Here is an 18145-nt window from a genome sequence, read left to right on the forward strand (position 1 = left end):
AAAGATATTGATATTTTAATTGATTCAGGTTACACTTGATGATCTCTGGAGATCCTTTTCAACCAATACCATTATGGCTATGTCATATTAAAGCCACCCGAAATGTTAGAAGGGAAGCACTGGAAAAATCAATACAAAATTTTTCTAAGACACCAAACTGTTGATTATACAAAGATGCAAACCTAGCAGCAGTAGAGAGAATGTAGCAGGAACACTGTGCCAGAAAAAGGCAAGGACCTGTCTTCTCAATGGCATCGCAGTCCAAGATCAGAGCAAACCATGCGTGACACTGTCCTCTGCAGCTGGACCACTTCCAGACGCTGGTTCACTGAGAGAGCTGCCACCTCCATCCTGCCTAGGACACTGCATGCATCCCGGTTCAAGCTTAGAAGTATACTAATTGTTTATTTCAGCAGCTCTTGTGTACACACGTGCACTGCTTCCTTTCAGCCAGTTATGTCTGCTAGACCTTTTTCTTCCTTGACCACAGCTTGACCTATGCTGAGTCACAAATTGTGGCTTACGGTATCTTAATTTTTTGCAAAGATTCCAGATTCCTACTAGCTGTAAGCCTATGGATTGGTAGCAAAAGAGGACACAGGTGTTTCTATCTCCTTGTGAGTTATTTTATTTATATATATATTCATACATATATAGGTGCAGGTAGGCACCTATGGTATTTTCTGGCATGACAAGACGGGAAGCAAACACACTTGTATTCACATGAATGTTTTTAGAGTCTTTCTTATCTTTTGAAAGCTTTGAAGTCCAACCCCCACAGGAGCATTTGTAGATTATGGTCTTGTGTGTTTTTTTCCTAAGCTAAGCTATAGAACACATTCTCAGTTTTTTTCTCTCTTGCCCATTGGAAGCAGTATGCAAAGCCTTGTCTCCATGGACACAGCAAAAGTCAAATGGGAAGACAGTTTCTTCTAAGTCCTTTTCTGTCCCCTAAGACCTACACAAGACACTTCCCCAGAGCCCGACATCAAGGTAGAAGTTGTATCTGTGCCTGAGGTCCCCTGGCTGCCTTTCCTGCATGGTGCATTTCTGCCTTTGTCTTTGCACTTGCAAACCATAGTAGCTCTGAAAAAATAAGTAAACTGTAACCCCCCACTTTGTAGGACTGGTGCCTCACCTTTCAGCATTTCACATGGAGCAGATAGCTCTGCCTGCAAGAGAGCTTGACCTGTTTGCTTGTTTATCTTGCTTGAGACACAGCCATTGTGCAGAAAATCTCAATGAAGTTTAATGATTCCAGTGAACCGTCACCTACCACCTCTGTGAACTAAAATTCAACACAGTCTGAAAGTAAACCCTTTGGGCAGAAAGAAAAGGAAGTCAATAGATTAGAGAATGCAGGTATGACTATGAATAAAGCATTTTCCAGCAAGTCTGGAAAACCACCAAAGCAAATAGACAGAGTTATTCATTCCTGACGGGTATTGTATATGTTTCTTCCAGGTGTGTGCATGAGTGTTTATTCATGTGAGAGGAGTTACCCTACTTCTGCCCTTTTAGCTCCTCGGTTTTTAGGACTCCCACTAGTTTTCCTCTTTAAACTTCTCTGAACCACACTGATTGCACAGCAGTATGACCTCCCCTGGTTAGTGCCAACTCTCGAGTTTTCTTTATCATGATAAGCAAGAACTCCCTCAGCTTTGAATGACAGGGTTTCTTCAGAGCAGAGGCAATGATTTATTTCTCTCCTTAGCTCACGAAGAAGCCTGACAACTGCAGGGTGTACTCTGAGCTCACAGGAAAGAGACTTAGTCTCTCTTGGTCAAGAGCCCTCTCCCTGCCTCTCAAGAGCCCAAAGGCCAGGAAAATCCATTCAGTAGGACTGCCCCAACTGTGGATTTCAGCCTGTTTTGTGAATTATCCCATGTAAATTGCCAGCCTGTGCCTTTAGAGGGATGCCCAGCACCTCAGCATCAATGCACCCTGCTTATCCTTTTCTTGCTGGTGCTATATCTGGGCTCTCGGCAGCAGAGGTATCTCCAGAAAACAAGAGTTGAACCGGTATGTTGTTGTTGTATATCCCTCTGGTATTTACCCAATAGAAATTCTGTCAGCCAACTGCAGCTTTCACATTTTTACAACTTCAAGACTTCTGTTCATGACACTGGTAAACCAGAACTTTTCCATGTTAGTTGTTTAGACATCATGTTTTATAACAGTGCTGCCTCATTTCAACTTCTGTGGTGACAGTCCATTTGCTCCAGATTGGGCCAGAAAACTCTAACTGGGCTCAGAAGAGGCAGATGTTTGCATTTGCCCAATGTCTTTCCATTGAAGGAAAGGAATGCCAACATCAGGATTTTCATTAGATTTCACTACACCCTTTTTTGAGAGAGAGAGAGCGCTCACATTTCTTTGGGTTCACTATCTAGTTGTTATTTGGACATTTGTATTTCCTAGGCTTTCTGAAGTGATCCCATTTCCATGTGGATGCTTTAGCTGAAAGTCCATTGTATGAAGTTTCCTTCTGTCATTTATGTATACACTCAAATAAAAGAAATCCAATAACACAAAAATAAGTTAAATAAGAGAGAGTAACTGTGCAAGTCAAAAGCTGTGTTTCCTTGCTTCGGAAGCAGAAAAAGGCCCAGAGAACTATTTCTCCTGTCTCCCAAGTCTATTTCCTCTTGCTAACACATGCTTTAGAAGCTAGTGTATTAATAAATAAAAATTAAAAAAAAAATAACCCCACAAATCAACACAGCACCCTGGGCCCACCTATTCGCATCCATGGACAAACATCACCCGTGAAGTGGCCAAAGCTCTCCACTGCCCATGCAGACTTTGGCACTGTCTTGTCCTTTGCTCTCCCTGCTTCAAAAAGCCAGTGCTGGAGACTGTCTGATGCCAATGCTTACCTCTGTCTGTGGCAGGGGCGTTGGAGTTGGATGATCTTTAAGGTCCCTTCCAACCCAGGCCATTCTATGACTGGCACGGCCCCTGCTGTGCTCTCCTGGGGCACATGTACCAGGCCGCTGCCTAATTGCGTCCTTTTCTGCTGGCCACGGAGAACGTCTCCTCATTTCTAACTTGGGGTTCAACCAAATGGTTTTGAAGGACTTTGTCTAGAAATAGTCTGTGGCCTAAGGAAGCCCTTTAGGACTCCTTGCTCAGATAGTTTCAGCCCCTGCCAGGCTTTCACTTAGCTCTTGCTAAGGGCTTTGCTTCGCATCTGGTCTCTTAACTGCTCCTCAGAAACATTCACAAAATGGAGAGGAGTGAGTTCCTCTTCCTGCATTTGAGTTTTAGCTGCTCGAATCTCCACAAGTTGTTTCATAGGAGCACTCAACCATTTCCCACCTCTCCCTTGCTGGAAAGCAGTCTCCCTCCCTCCCTCCCTCCCTCCCTCCCTCCCAAGGCTGTCTCGCAGCAGCTTACTCCTTTCCTTTAATTTCCCAACCAAGCTCTCCTTCCACATGATGTCCCGTGGGAGGAGGACACTGTGCTTCTTCCTCAGCACCCCCGTGTCCTCCACCCTCCTGCAGCAGGCAAGGTCCCCGTGTGTCTTGAGCCATGCAAGCCCAAGAGGTGAGGCTCAGCCCAGGGTCCTTACCCAGACCTGACCACGTCACCTGCAGGGGGGAAAACAAACCACCCATCTTTCTCAGAGCAGGCTGCAGCGGCTAGGCTTCGTTATATGTTACTCTTTACATCAGCAAGAAGGCATGCAGGAAGGCAGCAGAGCCTAGCTGATCAAACGGGGCTGGTGAGAACATCTCGTGATGTGAAGCCTTGGCACTGCACTCAGCGCAGGCGAGCGCTGCTTGAATTTCCCCATTCATTTCGGGTGAGGCCTGGGAGACAGCCACACGACGCAGCAGGGCATGTGTTTAAGTGCCTTGCTGAGCACAGGCCAAAGTTTACCTAGAAGAAACAGGCAGGATTTGCGTAAGTGTGGAAAAAAAAAAAAGGAGCTTGTCAGTGAGGCATGGAAATGAGGAACATATCAACACTAAATTAGACAGAGATGAACATTCGGGTTCATTTTTTATAGTCTTACACATCTGGCCAATAATGAGATGTGATCTACTGCAAGTTCTCTCTCTGTATATGACCCTCTGTTAGGGGTGCTTAGGGGGACGAATCCCCCCATCCCCCTCAGTGCTTCATTTCCTGTTTTAATTTCATAATGGACAGTTTGTATTTCCTACAAACAACAATGGGATCTGTTTTCTCTCCCGGGAGCTTGCTCGCTGCGTTTGGTAGATGAGCACGAGAGGGAAGCAGCCTTTAGAAGGAGATGGATGGCACAGCCCCGCGCACTGTCTGCAGCGATGGGCATGGCAGCACCACAAAGAGCAGCAATCTGCCTGGAAGGGGAAGATTTCCTGTTTACCCTGAAGGGCAGCAAGCTGTTTACAGAAGAACGCTCTTCCATACTAATGAAAGGGCTTGTGGTCAGATTGCTGGCAGCTGAGCCCAGCCCTGGGCATCCGACAGGGCCATCAGGCAGTGCCGGCCTGGGATGCTCTGAGCAGCTGCAGGGGCTCAGGTCTTTTCTCCACGAAGCCCATTCCCTCATCCCTGCTGGGCTCCTGCAGCTCTCCTTGAGGTGTCAGTAGTCCAGTCCCTTCCCCACTGCTTTCCTTTGAGAAAAGGAAACTGAAGGACATGGCTTTGATGTCTCATGTCATGTGAGTTGCCCAAAGGGCAGTCTCCATCCTCCAGGGGTGGGAACTGGTGGGATGAGATTCACACCTCTTGTTGGGTGCCTGAGAGCGCAGGAAAGCAATAACTCCAAGCAAAACCCACATATGTTCTTGTTTACTCATAAGGAAGTGTGAGGTGTGTGAGTGAGACGTTAAGCAGCCTGTGTTTCATGGGGTGGCTGCCGGGAGTGCACTTGGTAGCTGCTGGAGCCCACGGTTACAGGCTGCGGAAGAGATATCTGCATAATTCATATACTTTTAATTAAACGGTGGTATCTTACAATATATTGCATTTACTGTAATTACATTTATCTCCTCACACTCTTCGACCTACTGAAGCATCACTTTTTCTTTTTTTTTTTCCTTTCAGTTACAATCTGAGCATAAACAACACTAATTGGACTTTAGGACTAGACGTGCCAAAGGAGCTGTGCCAGGCTCTCCCCACCAGAAGTAGCAGTGCCAGAACAGGATGCCCGAAAGAGCTGCCCTGAGGTGACCCAAAGCTGCAGGAGACCAGTACTGCACATCGTAATGCTCCTCTCTTGGGCTTTTGGAGATTGCCCGAGCCATTTCAGTGTTGCAGAAAGCCTTCTTTCAGGAGTAGGATGTCCCTAGAAAGAGGAGCCTGGAGTTTTTACTGCTCTATACGTAGGTAATGCACCCATCTAGACGTGTCCCCCTGAAGACAAGGCTGCTGAGACCTACCAAGGCACCCTCTTTTCTACTGAATTCATTGCTGACCTCCACATGGTTTTATGATGGGACCCACCAGGTGCAGCAAAGGCAGCAGCTTACCCTCACCTCCCAGCATTTGGGTGCGCTGAGCTGGGCAGGCGTGGAGCAGCAGCAGCCTCAGGGACAGCTCTTGGGTGGGAAGGTGTTTCACACCACCACGGGTGGGACACAGGGACAGCAGTGCTTGAGTCACTGCACTGACACAGCTCTCCCAGAGGGGGAACCCAAACCATGTTGCTGGGGAAGGACGGGAGACGGATATCCCACAAATGGGTAAGGGTGCAAATTGCTTGGAAAAATCCCTCTGTCTGCCAGAAGAAGGTTTTTTCCTCTCCAGGAAGGTATTTAACAATTTTGGATTATTAGCTGCTGCTCTACAGGCTGGATTTTTATTTATTTATTTTCTCGGCACACATACATAAAGGAAAAAAAAATACAGTTTCACTGAGACTTACTGGTATGTTTCTCCTGCGAGACCAGGTGGGCAAACCCAGAAGTTTGTTATTGATTTTATTGGGAGAGCAGCAGTTCAGGTTTGTCAGGTGAGAGGTTGTACTCTTATTAGAAAAAAAAAAAATGTAAAAGAAGAAAAAGAAAGGAAGAGAAGGAGAAAAGCACACAGCTTGTGCTGCCCTTGTGATTTATTACACATAATATGCTGCAAGATTAACTCCAGCTGAGTTGCTGTGGGAAGAGAGCACTTACTTTGGAGCACCTGAAGGGGATTAACGAGTTGTTAATTTGGCTTTATGAAGAGATGAGACCCCCCCCTTCCATTCCTGTGGTTCAAAGTTTGGCACAGTAGCATGGAGCAGCGTAGCTGATGACCTGATGAGAGGTCACCTCATGGTGGTTTACTGGCTGTCGAGGTGGCCCAGGCAGCCTAGGAGCAGACCGGTGCCGCAGGTGGAGGTGGAGGAGCACCTACTGATGGCCAGCAAAAGCAAGGGGCTTTGGAAAGGCCAAAGATCTTCATTGGAAAGGAAACAAAACAAGTGGTGCTTGTGTGTGAGGAGAGGGATGCTGATGGAGGGTGAAGAAAGCTGTGAAGGGGTCTGAGGGCACGTGTTGAGCAGAGGAGGACTAGTGAGGCAGCATGGAGAGATGTGAAGGGGCCGAGGAGCAGGTGGGTGGAAGAGAGACCTGTTCACGGTGGCTTGTGATAACCAGCAAGTTGTCCAACCAGCCTGAACCAACACCGAGCCTTGGCTTGTCAGGCTGGAAATGAAAAAATGAATGGGCTCCTGGGCTGTGAAGCTAAACTCAGCCTTTCCCCAGCCCCAAACCCTCCCCTGGTGACCCTGGAGGTGCCAATGTCCTCCAGCAGGGCAGCACGGGGACCACTGCTGGGGGTGCTCACAGTCTGCCCCCCAAAAAAAAACCTTCCCCCCTCTTGCCAAACTACCCCGTGACCTTGCCAAGCCTGGAGCTTGCAGGAGGGCCCAGCTCAGCTGGAGCAGGCAGCAATTAGTGCAGAAATCTCATTGTTTTATTTTGTTGCTTTGGAAAGCAGCAGGACAAATAATTAAATATGTAGAAAAAAAAATATCTCGAGTTCTTTAAATCATTAGGCCCTGCGATGCTAAGCCTCAGTGACTAAGTATCTTTGAGGAAAAGAGTTTATGTTGTATTTTTTTTTGCATTTCCAAAAGATTTTGCTAATGAAAGGCAGTGGAAGAGCTGTGCAGGAGGGTAAGTGGCTCTCGGCTTGCAGAGCAGGATAATCAGTGCATGAAGCAGTAAAGATCCACGTGGCTTTTACGCCTCACTGCTGCGAGATGCTGTGCCAGATACTCTGATGGCCGAGCTGTGTGGCCACTGGAATGGTGTACCACATCGACTGTAGAAATACTAATTTAAAAATACATTAACTGGCATCAACTGCATATGTAATGATGCAGTTTTGTGTATGTAGCTTTAGAATAAACTAAAAAGGCAAACATTTTAGGTAGTGCTTTGCTGTCAGTGCATACAGCAGCGAATGGTGTGGGTTTTGCTGCTCTATTCTGGGGCTTGTTCCACCAGCACAGGCACCTTCCTGCCCCTCTCTGCAGCAGGTTTTGTGCAGCACAGCCAGGCTGGTAGCTATTGTCTTATCTTCCCCCTGCCGAGTCAATCGTGCCTGCACGATGACTGTTTTCTGCTCTAGAAAGCACGTCCCCTGAGAATTTATCTTAACGGCCTTGTGTCCGGTCTCATAGATCAGTCATCTGATAATAAAACCAGAAATTGTTCAGATTTACATCTCTGAAGTCCTCACGCTTCTCCATCCCAATGAAATTATACGGGAGGAGTGTTTGCTGACCTCTTAGTCCTGCACCCCAGGACACTATTTCTTTAGCAAAGACACGTATTAAGGGGAATTAATTAACTACGTTTGCTGGCTGGATAATCAATTTTCTTGGAATAAATTGAGTACTGATGGAAGAATGTTGATCTGTTGCTTTCCCTGCACAGAGATTAAAAATAGATGAATACCCAGCTGGAGAAATCGTGATGGGATCATATTCCTTCCCAATATAGAGTTTTGGCAACCTCAGAAAATAGGGTGAATGTTACTGGGATTTCATTTTGTAAATGCACTGTGAAAGCGAATGTCAAAACATCCTGATTTAGAGATCTTTGAACAAAAGGAAATGGAAGTGTTTCATTCTGAAGCAACTTTACATTTAGTCATTTAAAAAACAGAAAAATCAAGGGAAAATCTAAGCAACATGTTTTAATTGTGTGAAAAAAAACTGTTTAAAATGCTATTTAATAATACTTCTTATACACGTTTATTTATTTATTGTGTGTTCTTTCATAGATCAATTTAATAAATTGGGGTCTCCCAGCGCTGCGTCAAGTGGACGCTTTCTCCCCACCCCTCCACTCCAGTAGTGCTTTTGCCACCTTTTGAGCCCCAGCTCAAAGACCAGCATCATGACAAGGTTCATGCTTCTTTACCTTGGTCCTGTCGATGTTTCATTGCTCTGGTATTCATCAAAGCATGCCCCAGCTAATGACCCAACACATGACTGGCATGCTACAATGCAACCAGGTGTTTCCTTTATATATATATATATTGCCCCCATGCCTCCTAAGTCACTGATTTGACTACAAACTGCTCAGACTCTGGGATTTATTTTTCATTTCATTTATTGCAGGCATGAATACAGGAACAGGTAAACAGCTGAGCCGTAAAAGTTTCTCTCCAAGAATGTTTTCAACTAAATGCCATCGAATACTGTCTGGTGATACACGCTGCTACTATGATGGAACAAAACAATGTGAGCAATCTTTCTTTAAAGCTGCTACCCACCAGTCAAAGCTGCAGCTGCCAAAGAAGCCTTCTCCTCCACTTACTTGCTCCCTTCCCTCCTCCTCCCTGCAGGTTCTTTTACGGCACTTAACTTTACAAAACACAGTTGTGAGGCTGATCTTACATGCAATTACAGATCAGCACCAGTATATTTATTGCAAACTCCTTGAACATCAGGACATCAAAAAAAAAAAAAAAGATAAAAAAGGAAAGGGAAAAGAAAGAAACAATATTCCATTGCATAATTACGAATAGGTTTTTGTAGCCAATGAACCAGAAATGTATTCAGAAGAAAAAAAAAAAAAGAAAAAAGAAAAGAAAATCAGGATATTTGTAAACAGTTCAAACAAAACACGATGCTGCCTCCAGTGAAACATTTCACTGCATTGCCAGCTCTGTTTCAAATGGGCACGTAGGCAACCTGTTGCAAGAGAGTTGTGAAGCCATGAGCTGAAACTTGAGGAGTTAATTTTCAAACATTGCACTTTCAGGGTCTGAGCACATTTGAAACGTGAAAAATCTGCACACACTGTGGGATCTGATAGAGATTTGGGATCTCAAACAGCATTTCTTAAGAAAACCTGGTTATTCCTTTCAAAACAAAATGGTGGAAACACCAGAACCACACAAAACCAAACCACAACTGGTTGTCTCCCATGAGAGACTGCAACGTGAGAAAATATTCAACTCCTTGCATAGCTATTTAAATGGCCAATAAATTTTGCTGGAATCACCCAAGCACGACAACATTGCGTTCTGCCACTTTGCGACTTCACATGTGAAAGCTGGGCTCTGCTGACGGGGTCGGAGCACCCCGGGGCACTACCCCGGGTGGGCTTTGCTGGCGTGGCGATAGCAGGGGGTTTTGCCACCAGCTGCTCCCAGACTGGACACAGCTCTAATGATGTCTCTGAGCTTTTGCCGCTGTAAGCTATCCCAGCTCTCTGCTCTCCCCGTAAGGGATAAAAGCTGTTCTGACAACAGGGTGTTTTTGGTGGTGTATTTACACCTAACGTGCAAGGCTTTTGCTGGCAGAGCTGTGTCAATCACAAAGCATACCTCAAAGGACCCCTGGATGATGGAGCCGTGTTGGCAAGGGCTTGCAATGTAGACCTAACCAGAGGGACCAAGAGCAGGATTCATCTCACTTAACTTTAAGCAATACAAAGGTAGACTTTTAAGTCAGAGGCACCTCCAGAAGGCAGTCCCTCTCACCTCTCTTCAGGCAAGAGTTGGGCACGTAACGTTAGGTGAGATGAACCCTTTCCCAGGAGAGCTGAAAAGACAGACTCCTTTCAGCTACTCCTTTTTGTCACCAGCTCTGGAGACCATGCTTCAGAAGGCTGCTGTTTAAATGTGTTATCTTTACACGTGTCAATGTACATGATAATGATAGCCTGTGCTGGGCTTCATGCTGCCACAACTACATATGCAAGCTCATTAAAGCTAGCTCAGATACCTCTGCATTATTATATAGACATACCTTCAGGCAGAGTATCCTTTAACACCTGTAAAGTTAAAGCCTAGGGGCAAATCTAGACTATGTGCCCCTCGGCTACGTTCACGTTGACGTTGTCTTGTTTGCAGTAGTTTTGGGTAACAGGTGTCCTGACACTGTAATTCCCAACCAGAGGCGAGGCAGGAGTGTTTATTCAAAGGATGTGAAAACTGAGACGCTTAAGCGTGGCTGAAGAAAGTACGTAGTAAGAAAGAACAACATGATGACATTCTGCAGTTAAAAGTCGAGTTCAGTATCAGTCAAACATTTTGAATAAAGCTCCATTAGACTGCAGAATAGGGAACAGTGGCAGCCAGTGGATAAGACACTAAAACAAGACAAGGCAACGTACGTGGGGTTGTTCTGTGGGACCCATCCCACCGGAACCAAGTGGCCACACGAGCCTTTCCCTCTCCATCTGGGGGCACCAAGGAGGGAGGACTCTGCTCTCTCCCAGCTACGCCAGAGCATGCCCCAGCTGCGGAGACCTGGCCACCGCAAAGTCACCTTGGTTCGTGTTGTGGTTTTTTTTTTCCAGTTCTGAGCAGTTCAGCTTAAGAATTTTTATACAACAGGAGTAAAACGCTGCATTTAAAATAATAAACTAATAGCTCGTTTAAGAGCCAGAAAATCAGATGGGCTGGTCTGAGTCAGGCATTCCGTTTCGCTAAAGGCTTTTGCATATGTGACCAGACTGCCCCGATGCAGGTAATTGGATGTCTGTCCCCAGACCTGAAGGCATATTGCAGGGTTCCTAATGTCCATTCCAAGGCAATCAGTACAACCAAAGGGTCTGCTCAGATCTGTTTTCTTCTATTTTTTTCTTGATAATGACTTTGTGAAACAGCTGCCAGCTCACATACAACTGGGGGCTGTCTAACAGCAGGCAGCAGACCAGATTCAGCTAGGGTCAGTGTTGTGCCATTCTTAAAACTACTTTGCTTTCCTCTCCCAAAACAGCATCTCTGATTAGAAATCTCTTTTACTTATTCTTTCAATGCTCAGTTTTACTTGGTTGCAGACAAAAGGTTCTGTCGCTTCTCCCTCAACCAGCAGCTTCTGGGAGGCAGTGAGCAGAGAGCAATGAGAAACAGATGATTTTCCCCTCTTTCCTGATCTCTTCACAGGGATTTAAAGTTCCTAGTTAATTTTTAATAACCTTGGATTGATGGAGAGGTACATGAAAACATAAGGAACAAAAACGCCTTGGCACTGTAACTAAAAGATGGACGGTGTACAGGTTGTATCTGATTACCCAGCAAAGTCATCTTAGTGCTCTGAAATCTGCAATCCAGGTGTGTTTTCATGACTCCTTGTGCCCATTCCTCATGTTGAGCTACTTCATTACGTTTTGCATTGCAGGTTTCTACCTAACACTTGCGCTGTCTATTTTGCCCCATCTTATGGCAACGGGAAAGGTTTGGGGTTGCCGGATTTGAACTGGGGAGCCTAATGCCAGTTTCTTGTCCCAGTAAATATGAAATAGACAAGTCATTTTATACCTCTGACATTGCAATCCACAGTCCTGTAATGCTCTCAGGATTATCTCATTTCAGCAAAAGAGCACAAGCTAACTCTGAAGGAAACTCAGTCTCACAGCAGTCACTTCCCGGCCTCCACACAAGCAAACGGGTTAAGCTGAGATAAAGCCATCGTAATCAGTACCAAATTAAGGACAATTTTTTATCTTAATACAAACCAGAGAACACAGTGTACAGAGTAACAGAAAAATAAACATCTTCAGCCATACAAAACGCACAAAATCTTTCCTGTTGGAATAGTACCTTGTAGCTGACGGTCAGTTGGTGGTGGCTTTGTAGATAACCCTGCACTGCTGAACAGGGGGAAAAGGAGAACTACTTTTTTAAATTTATTTTTAAATAGGAAACTTGGTCACGTTACCTGCATGCCACAAACACAATCCTTGAGGTCCTGCTAACAGGGGAACACCCACCACCGAACCTTGTGCCTGAGACATTTCCACCACAAGTGCGGGCGGCCTGCGTGCATGAAGCCAACCTTCAAGGCCTTGCCCCTAGGGATGTGCTGATTAGTAGTGTGAAAAATGGGTAGAGACACAGCTAGGCCACAAACTATTGTTATTTTTTAATGTGATCCATCCATTAGTGCTGGTCAGGAAGGTGGTTTGTCTATCCAGGAGGGAAAACACCCTCTCTGTATAAGCTGTGCCCACGCTGATGTGGCTCTGCAACCTCCAGCGCAGGGCAGAAGCCCTCTGAGTGTGGGCAGGCCCTCATGCCTAGGCAACCTGGAGAAGTTAAAACTTCCCACTGAGTTAAAAAAAGTCAGTATCAAGCTAGAAAGTCAGTAGCAAATTACTTTAAACAACAGTTTTTTTTAATCTTTAATGGAAATAAAGTAAGATTTAGTTTCAGGTTTAGGTCAAGATGGCGGACTATAGGGAGTGTTGGGTGCGTATACCTGTACGGAGGGGTGTCCTCCCCCTTGCAGCTATTTATATCTCTGAGTAAAGGTTAAGGTTAGGAATTTAATAAGACAGCCATTCGTTTTTCTGTGGAGACTAACAGTCCTGGGGTTAGGATGTAATAATCATTCTTCTGCTTTAAAAATGATTCTTTAACAAATAGCAGTAGCTCGTTGCAATTTTCAGTTGTACAAAATGACATATTTTCTATGTTGCTATCAAAATATTCTGCATAACATTAATTTCTGTGCACTTATTAACATATGTACAGAACAGTGTTTCCCAATAGAAATCGGTATGCTCCTTGCTGATCCTTTTTGCCCTAGATTTACCAAAACCAAACCTGAAATTAACTGTGTTAATAGTATAAAATCTCAGGAGAGACAAAGGATTGAAGGTTTATTTCCCAGCAGCAAACGAATAAAGAAACTCCTTCAAGTTAAAGTCTAGCCGAGACTTAATTTTAACCGACCGTGGTGAATCCAGGCGAGTCAGGAATATCACACGTTTTCCCGATGCATTATGTTGAGTACACAGAAGCAGAGGAATGTAAACAGACAGAAGGCACATGAAAGGCCCCAATCCATTCTCCATCTGACGGAAGCGAGAATTTCATAATTCTGTCATCAAGAGTCTTTTCATCATTTTCTCTCTCTCAAGTTCACGCCTCAGAGTCTCAGCGCTGTGTAATTAATGCACAAACAGCCAATTATGGGAACAACAATAAGTCTCAGATTTCAATTTAAAATAATTAACATTTTCAAAATACCAAAGGAGGGGGAAAAAGGTCAGACTCAATTCAGTGAAAAGCTGATAACTGATGGCTGATTCAACAACAAGTACCGCTTGATATTTCTGAAGAGCAAACAGAAGCGAGAAAAAGGACACAAAAAGACCCACATGGCAAAACAGTTTATGTTTTAACCTCATCCCCATTAAAGGCTGCCGATTTCAAAGGAAGCTGGACTAGGACTCTAAAAATAAAACAAAGCAGCTACAGTAAATGCCAACACACAAAAGACCGATGTTGCAGCCCTCTGCTCCTCATCATGGTTTGAGCTGGGGGGGACAGCTACGTACACCGAATTTAGCACAGCCCTACTTCGCCTGCACCCATCAGGGTGGGGAAGCACAGCCTGAATGTCCTCGCTTTCACATCGAGTTGCTCTCAAGCCTGTGGGCTCTGCAGCACTGGGAGTGCCCTGGGCTGCTGATCCCACCTTTTTAATAAATAGCACGGGGGAAGAAAAACAACTGCTTGCTGTGTTACTCTAGGAATTAAGCAGCTAAATGCTTGGAAAGCAGTTTGCAGACGTTTCGTTCGTGGACAAGCAGGGGTGGAATCACTCATTTGATCTGGGGACATCCTATGGAAGCTGAGCTCAGTACTACAGCTTCAGAACTACACTTCCACCGTAACGATACATTTTCAGGTGAGTTAGCAATGTTGACCAAGTGTGCAAGTGCAATTAAACCAACATCTGCCAAAACAGCTAACAAATGAAAGTGGGAATTGACTGTAAATCCAAGAGTGAAAAAGACTAATGTATTATAATGCCAAGGAAGGATTTTTCTCTTCAGCATAAGCTTAGGACTTTTTGTGCTCCAGAAGTATTGAGTACATCCACTCCTGAATTTGTATTCAGTAAATTACCAGCTTGGGAAATTCAGCTTTGATTAAACTCTGGAATAAGAAGCCAACATGCAAAACCAGCAGGATGGGAGAATAGAAACTGAACACAGCTGCTTGTGGAAAGATGGGATGGCATTTTATTTCTCTGAAAAACTATAAGAAAGACCATTGTAGCCTGACATTACAAAACAAAACAAAACAAAACAAAAAAAATCAGTGTCTGCTTTTCATTTAGAAGAGCAGGTATTTCTCAACCTTAGCTTTCCCCCATGGACATTTAATTTCAAAAAACAAATTGCAACAGCGATTATTAAAGGAAAACCTTTGTGGTTCATGGGAAATGACTTGCCTGAGGAGAATCTGTAAAACCCTTTCTCTACAGGCCATTGGCCATAGAAATGGTACACTGCTGGCTGCAGCAGTTAATTAATTTTTTTTTTCTCAGAACAAATGGGAAGTATAGCTATTTCTTTACAAAGCCCACTTATTCTGAAGTAGGTGTCAAGCAGCAACTCAAAATCTTTTGGTATCAGGAGAAAAGTCACTTTAGAAATAAGGTGAATTTTCCCCACTGTAATTATGACAGAAAAAGAGAAATCCGGCTCTGACACTGTACAGAGCATCATAGCATTGCTGTGAAAGAACTGCACCGTACCTGTCCGCCAGGGAAATTGGTTTATGTGATGTGTATATTGTCTGCACCGTTGGAGTCGGTATAGTCTCTGCCAGAGATCTCAGGACGGGCGATGGAGCTACCGGCGATAGCTTAGGCGACGACTGCACCGCACAGCACTGCAATTTGCTGTCCGTAAATTCTGCCTACAGAAACAATGCATACAGACACAGAAAGGAAAAGGTGTAGGTTAGCTTCTACTGCTCTTGCTTACTTTCACCACCCAATTCATTGCCAAACAGTGAGTAGCAGTAAGCCCTAAAGAGAAGAGGAGGCTGTAGCTAGAGCTGCCCAGTGAAACCTCTGTGGGAGCGGAGCAGGCCGCCCCGCTGACAACTGTGCCCGAGGATGAGCTTGATGGCTCTGTGAGATGAAACGCCCTGTGTGGGACTGGCAGCATTCAGATGAAAGGCATAATCAGTCTGGAGAATGCTGCTTATGATTGCGTTTTCCCTAAAAACAGAGCAGCATGCTGATGAGAAGGGTTTTCTGGACTGTTCTTCACAAGTCCTGTTCAATTTGCTTTGTGGGTCCTCTGACTACACTGTTTTGTGGCACCCACTTGCAGTCTGGGTTTCAAATTCCCCGTCCCTCAAGAGGAATGCTCTCTGGCAGCAAGTGATGAGCAACGTTAAACCAAGGTTGGAAGTGCTGGTTACAGACAAATGGCCAGATCTTTCAGGTGAGGCGGGTCAGTGCCGCAGGGTTACAGCAAAGACTGACCCTCCTATGTGTCTGGGAGGGAGGGGATGAGCCCTAAAAATAAATTAGCCCTGCCTTGTGTTTTGGCAAGCACCATTTCTCATGCCAAATCACAGTGGCTAGTGCGTACAGCGCATGTGTAGCCCTGACCTGGGAAGGGTACAGAGCAACTGCAGTTTGTCAGTGCATTGGGACCACTAGGGTATGCACCAGCCGGCACCAGCTGAATTTCTGTCGTGGCAGCTCTTCCTCATGTTCAGACTTTGTGGCAGGGAGGAAGAAAAGTCACCATCGTAAGGGAACATATAATAGTGATACAGCTCTTTGAATAGCAACTTTTCTTTCTTAATTAGCTCTCAAAATCTGCAAGCCACATAGCATTAATCTAAACAAACAAACCAGTTTAGTTATTGGGACAATTATCTGAGCCCAGGAAGGAATAGCTGTGGTAGGTTTGCTCACTTATTCTGATTTTTTAACATGTCCCTGCTTGTGTTTCAACTAAAAGCATGTGATATGCTCCAAGACAAGCTCTGAAGCAATAGAAATTCCATTAATTCCACAAAATTAATCAAAATGGAAAACGTAAAACCTACTAAAGAAAGCCTCCCTCTTCAACCTTGGTCAATTTTGTGTGTAAATACTGGCTAATACAGCCTGTTCAAACTTCTCTGTCATTCAGCTTTCAGAACTGAGCCTTATGGGCTACAGGGATATGGGGTTTGGTGTTCCTCACACAGGATCCCATCCTCTGAGGGTTGCCAGATGATACTCATGGCATGAGCATGAGACACCACCCTGTGAGGCTGAGGTAAATTCTCCCAGCCTCACTGAAATCAGCAGAACTATGGCAAATTACAGTTGCTGAAGATTTGCCCTGAGTCCTCAAGTGTGTTTGCTCCAGATAATGGTTTTATTGTATATATCCAAAGCATCTTTTTATAACTGTTTACAGAGTATGCTCGAAAAAATAATATTTAGCTGGTTTAAACAGAAATAATTCCATTAACTTTAAGCTTATGTGACTTATTCCCATTGAGAATATGGTCATCAAGCCTGCCATTGCTCTGTGGAAGTCTCTGAAACTCAGGGGGGTTCCTGGCATGAACCTTCTTTTTAAGCATTCCAGGAAAACAAGTTCTCTATTTTTTCCTCAACACCATTGCACATACAGAAGCCCTGTCCTCAGTAACATTTCAATGTTTTGCTCCAAGCAAAATAAATGAATAAATAAGTAAAAGTGAAGAGGGAGCAAGGGAAAAAAAGAAAAAAAGAAAAAAAAAGAGTAACAAATGCTGGTAGCCATCTGAGGCTGTGTGTGACTGGAGGACACTTGGAGTTAGATCTTGCTAGCTGCAAGACCTAGCACTGATCTAGAGCTTTTCCTTACAGCTTCCCTCTGGGGTTCGGCTACCTCCAAGCCCCTGGAAGAGCCCATGCATCAGGGTGGACTGAAACGCTGCTGAGGAGAAGCATATCTTCTTGGGCTGGGACAGAGGACCATGAAACACAGGACCAAAGTGTAATTAACCTTCCTAATTGCTCTCTCATCCTCATGCAGTCCTCCAGGTAGCTGCTGGTTTACTAGCTGGTTTACCGAAGATAATATTTGTACATAACTCACTTAAAGCAATGCATGGCATTGCATGGTTAGGTTTTTATTGTAATGGTGTTTCAAATGTTTGTGATTTAGATTCTGCCACCCCTGCCCAGGAAAATGCAATTCTATAGGGAGAAAAGAGAATTTCTGAAAGTTTAGTTTGAACTTTGCTTCTTTTTTTCTCAGAGTATAACAAAAATCTCAGCATTTGAATTTGCCATGAAATAACTGTTTTCTGTAAGATGGAAATATCTGTGGAGAAAACATATCTGGATAGCTTCTGTTTGTATTTTAAAGTTCTATGCCCTCCAATGGAAAAAAAAATAATTATTATTGCCCTCCTATGTTTTGCTTTCATCATAATCATCATAGGGAGAAAAATAATTTCCTGACAATCATTACTCTTTAATAGGAAAGCTATTCTGGGCAAATCTTTTTGCTTACATTAAGTACTATGATGAAAGATACAAACAGTGTAACTTTGGCTTGGATTTTACAACGGACATACTATCTGGACTTGGACAACCTAGTAAAAAGTTGCTGTGACATACTCCCATTTATTTTTGGATACCTTTATTAAAAGCTCAACACTAGCACTGACTTATCCTGGGGGGCCTGACCAACTCTGGCTTTCAAATACCTAGGTGGAGAAAAGCAGCATTCATATCCAATCCCATGATCAGGTTTATTGTGAAAGAAAAGCCTCTTTAAATCATCAAGTGCAGAGAGTCACTGCACATGGCCCAACAGAGATTGAAGTTGCTTGTCTCTGATCATATGCTAGATATAGCTCAGAGATACCAGTAAAAGTTAAGGTTAAAGGCTGAAATGCTTCATTCTGACAGTGTAATTTAAAACAAACAAACAAGTAAACAAAAACAAAC

General features: G+C 44.3%; 1 protein-coding gene and 1 long non-coding RNA gene across 6 annotated transcripts in view; one reads left to right on the forward strand and one right to left on the reverse strand.

Annotated features, from left to right (window-relative positions):
- The first annotated feature begins 5358 nt into the window (after positions 1-5358).
- On the forward strand, positions 5359-8942 carry LOC308188671. The gene is made up of 3 exons (XR_013945685.1): positions 5359-6534; positions 8215-8448; positions 8555-8942. It is a non-coding gene; the product is annotated as an uncharacterized lncRNA (long non-coding RNA).
- The window catches only part of EPB41L4B (erythrocyte membrane protein band 4.1 like 4B), a gene marked incomplete at its 5' end in the record, with an annotated part of 174932 nt that continues 165315 nt past the window's right edge, over positions 8529-18145 (reverse strand). For all 5 annotated transcript variants that reach the window (XM_080577989.1, XM_080577990.1, XM_080577993.1 and 2 more), the window contains 2 exons: positions 8529-13335; positions 14942-15105. In XM_080577989.1, coding sequence (XP_080434115.1) covers positions 13266-13335; positions 14942-15105 — 234 coding nt within the window. In that variant the 3' untranslated portion in view covers positions 8529-13265. The remainder of the gene's footprint in view (positions 13336-14941; positions 15106-18145) is intronic.

This window comes from Anser brachyrhynchus (genome assembly GCF_964034855.1).
Source record: "Anser brachyrhynchus genome assembly, chromosome: 2".
In the NCBI taxonomy this organism is placed as follows: domain Eukaryota; kingdom Metazoa; phylum Chordata; class Aves; order Anseriformes; family Anatidae; genus Anser; species Anser brachyrhynchus.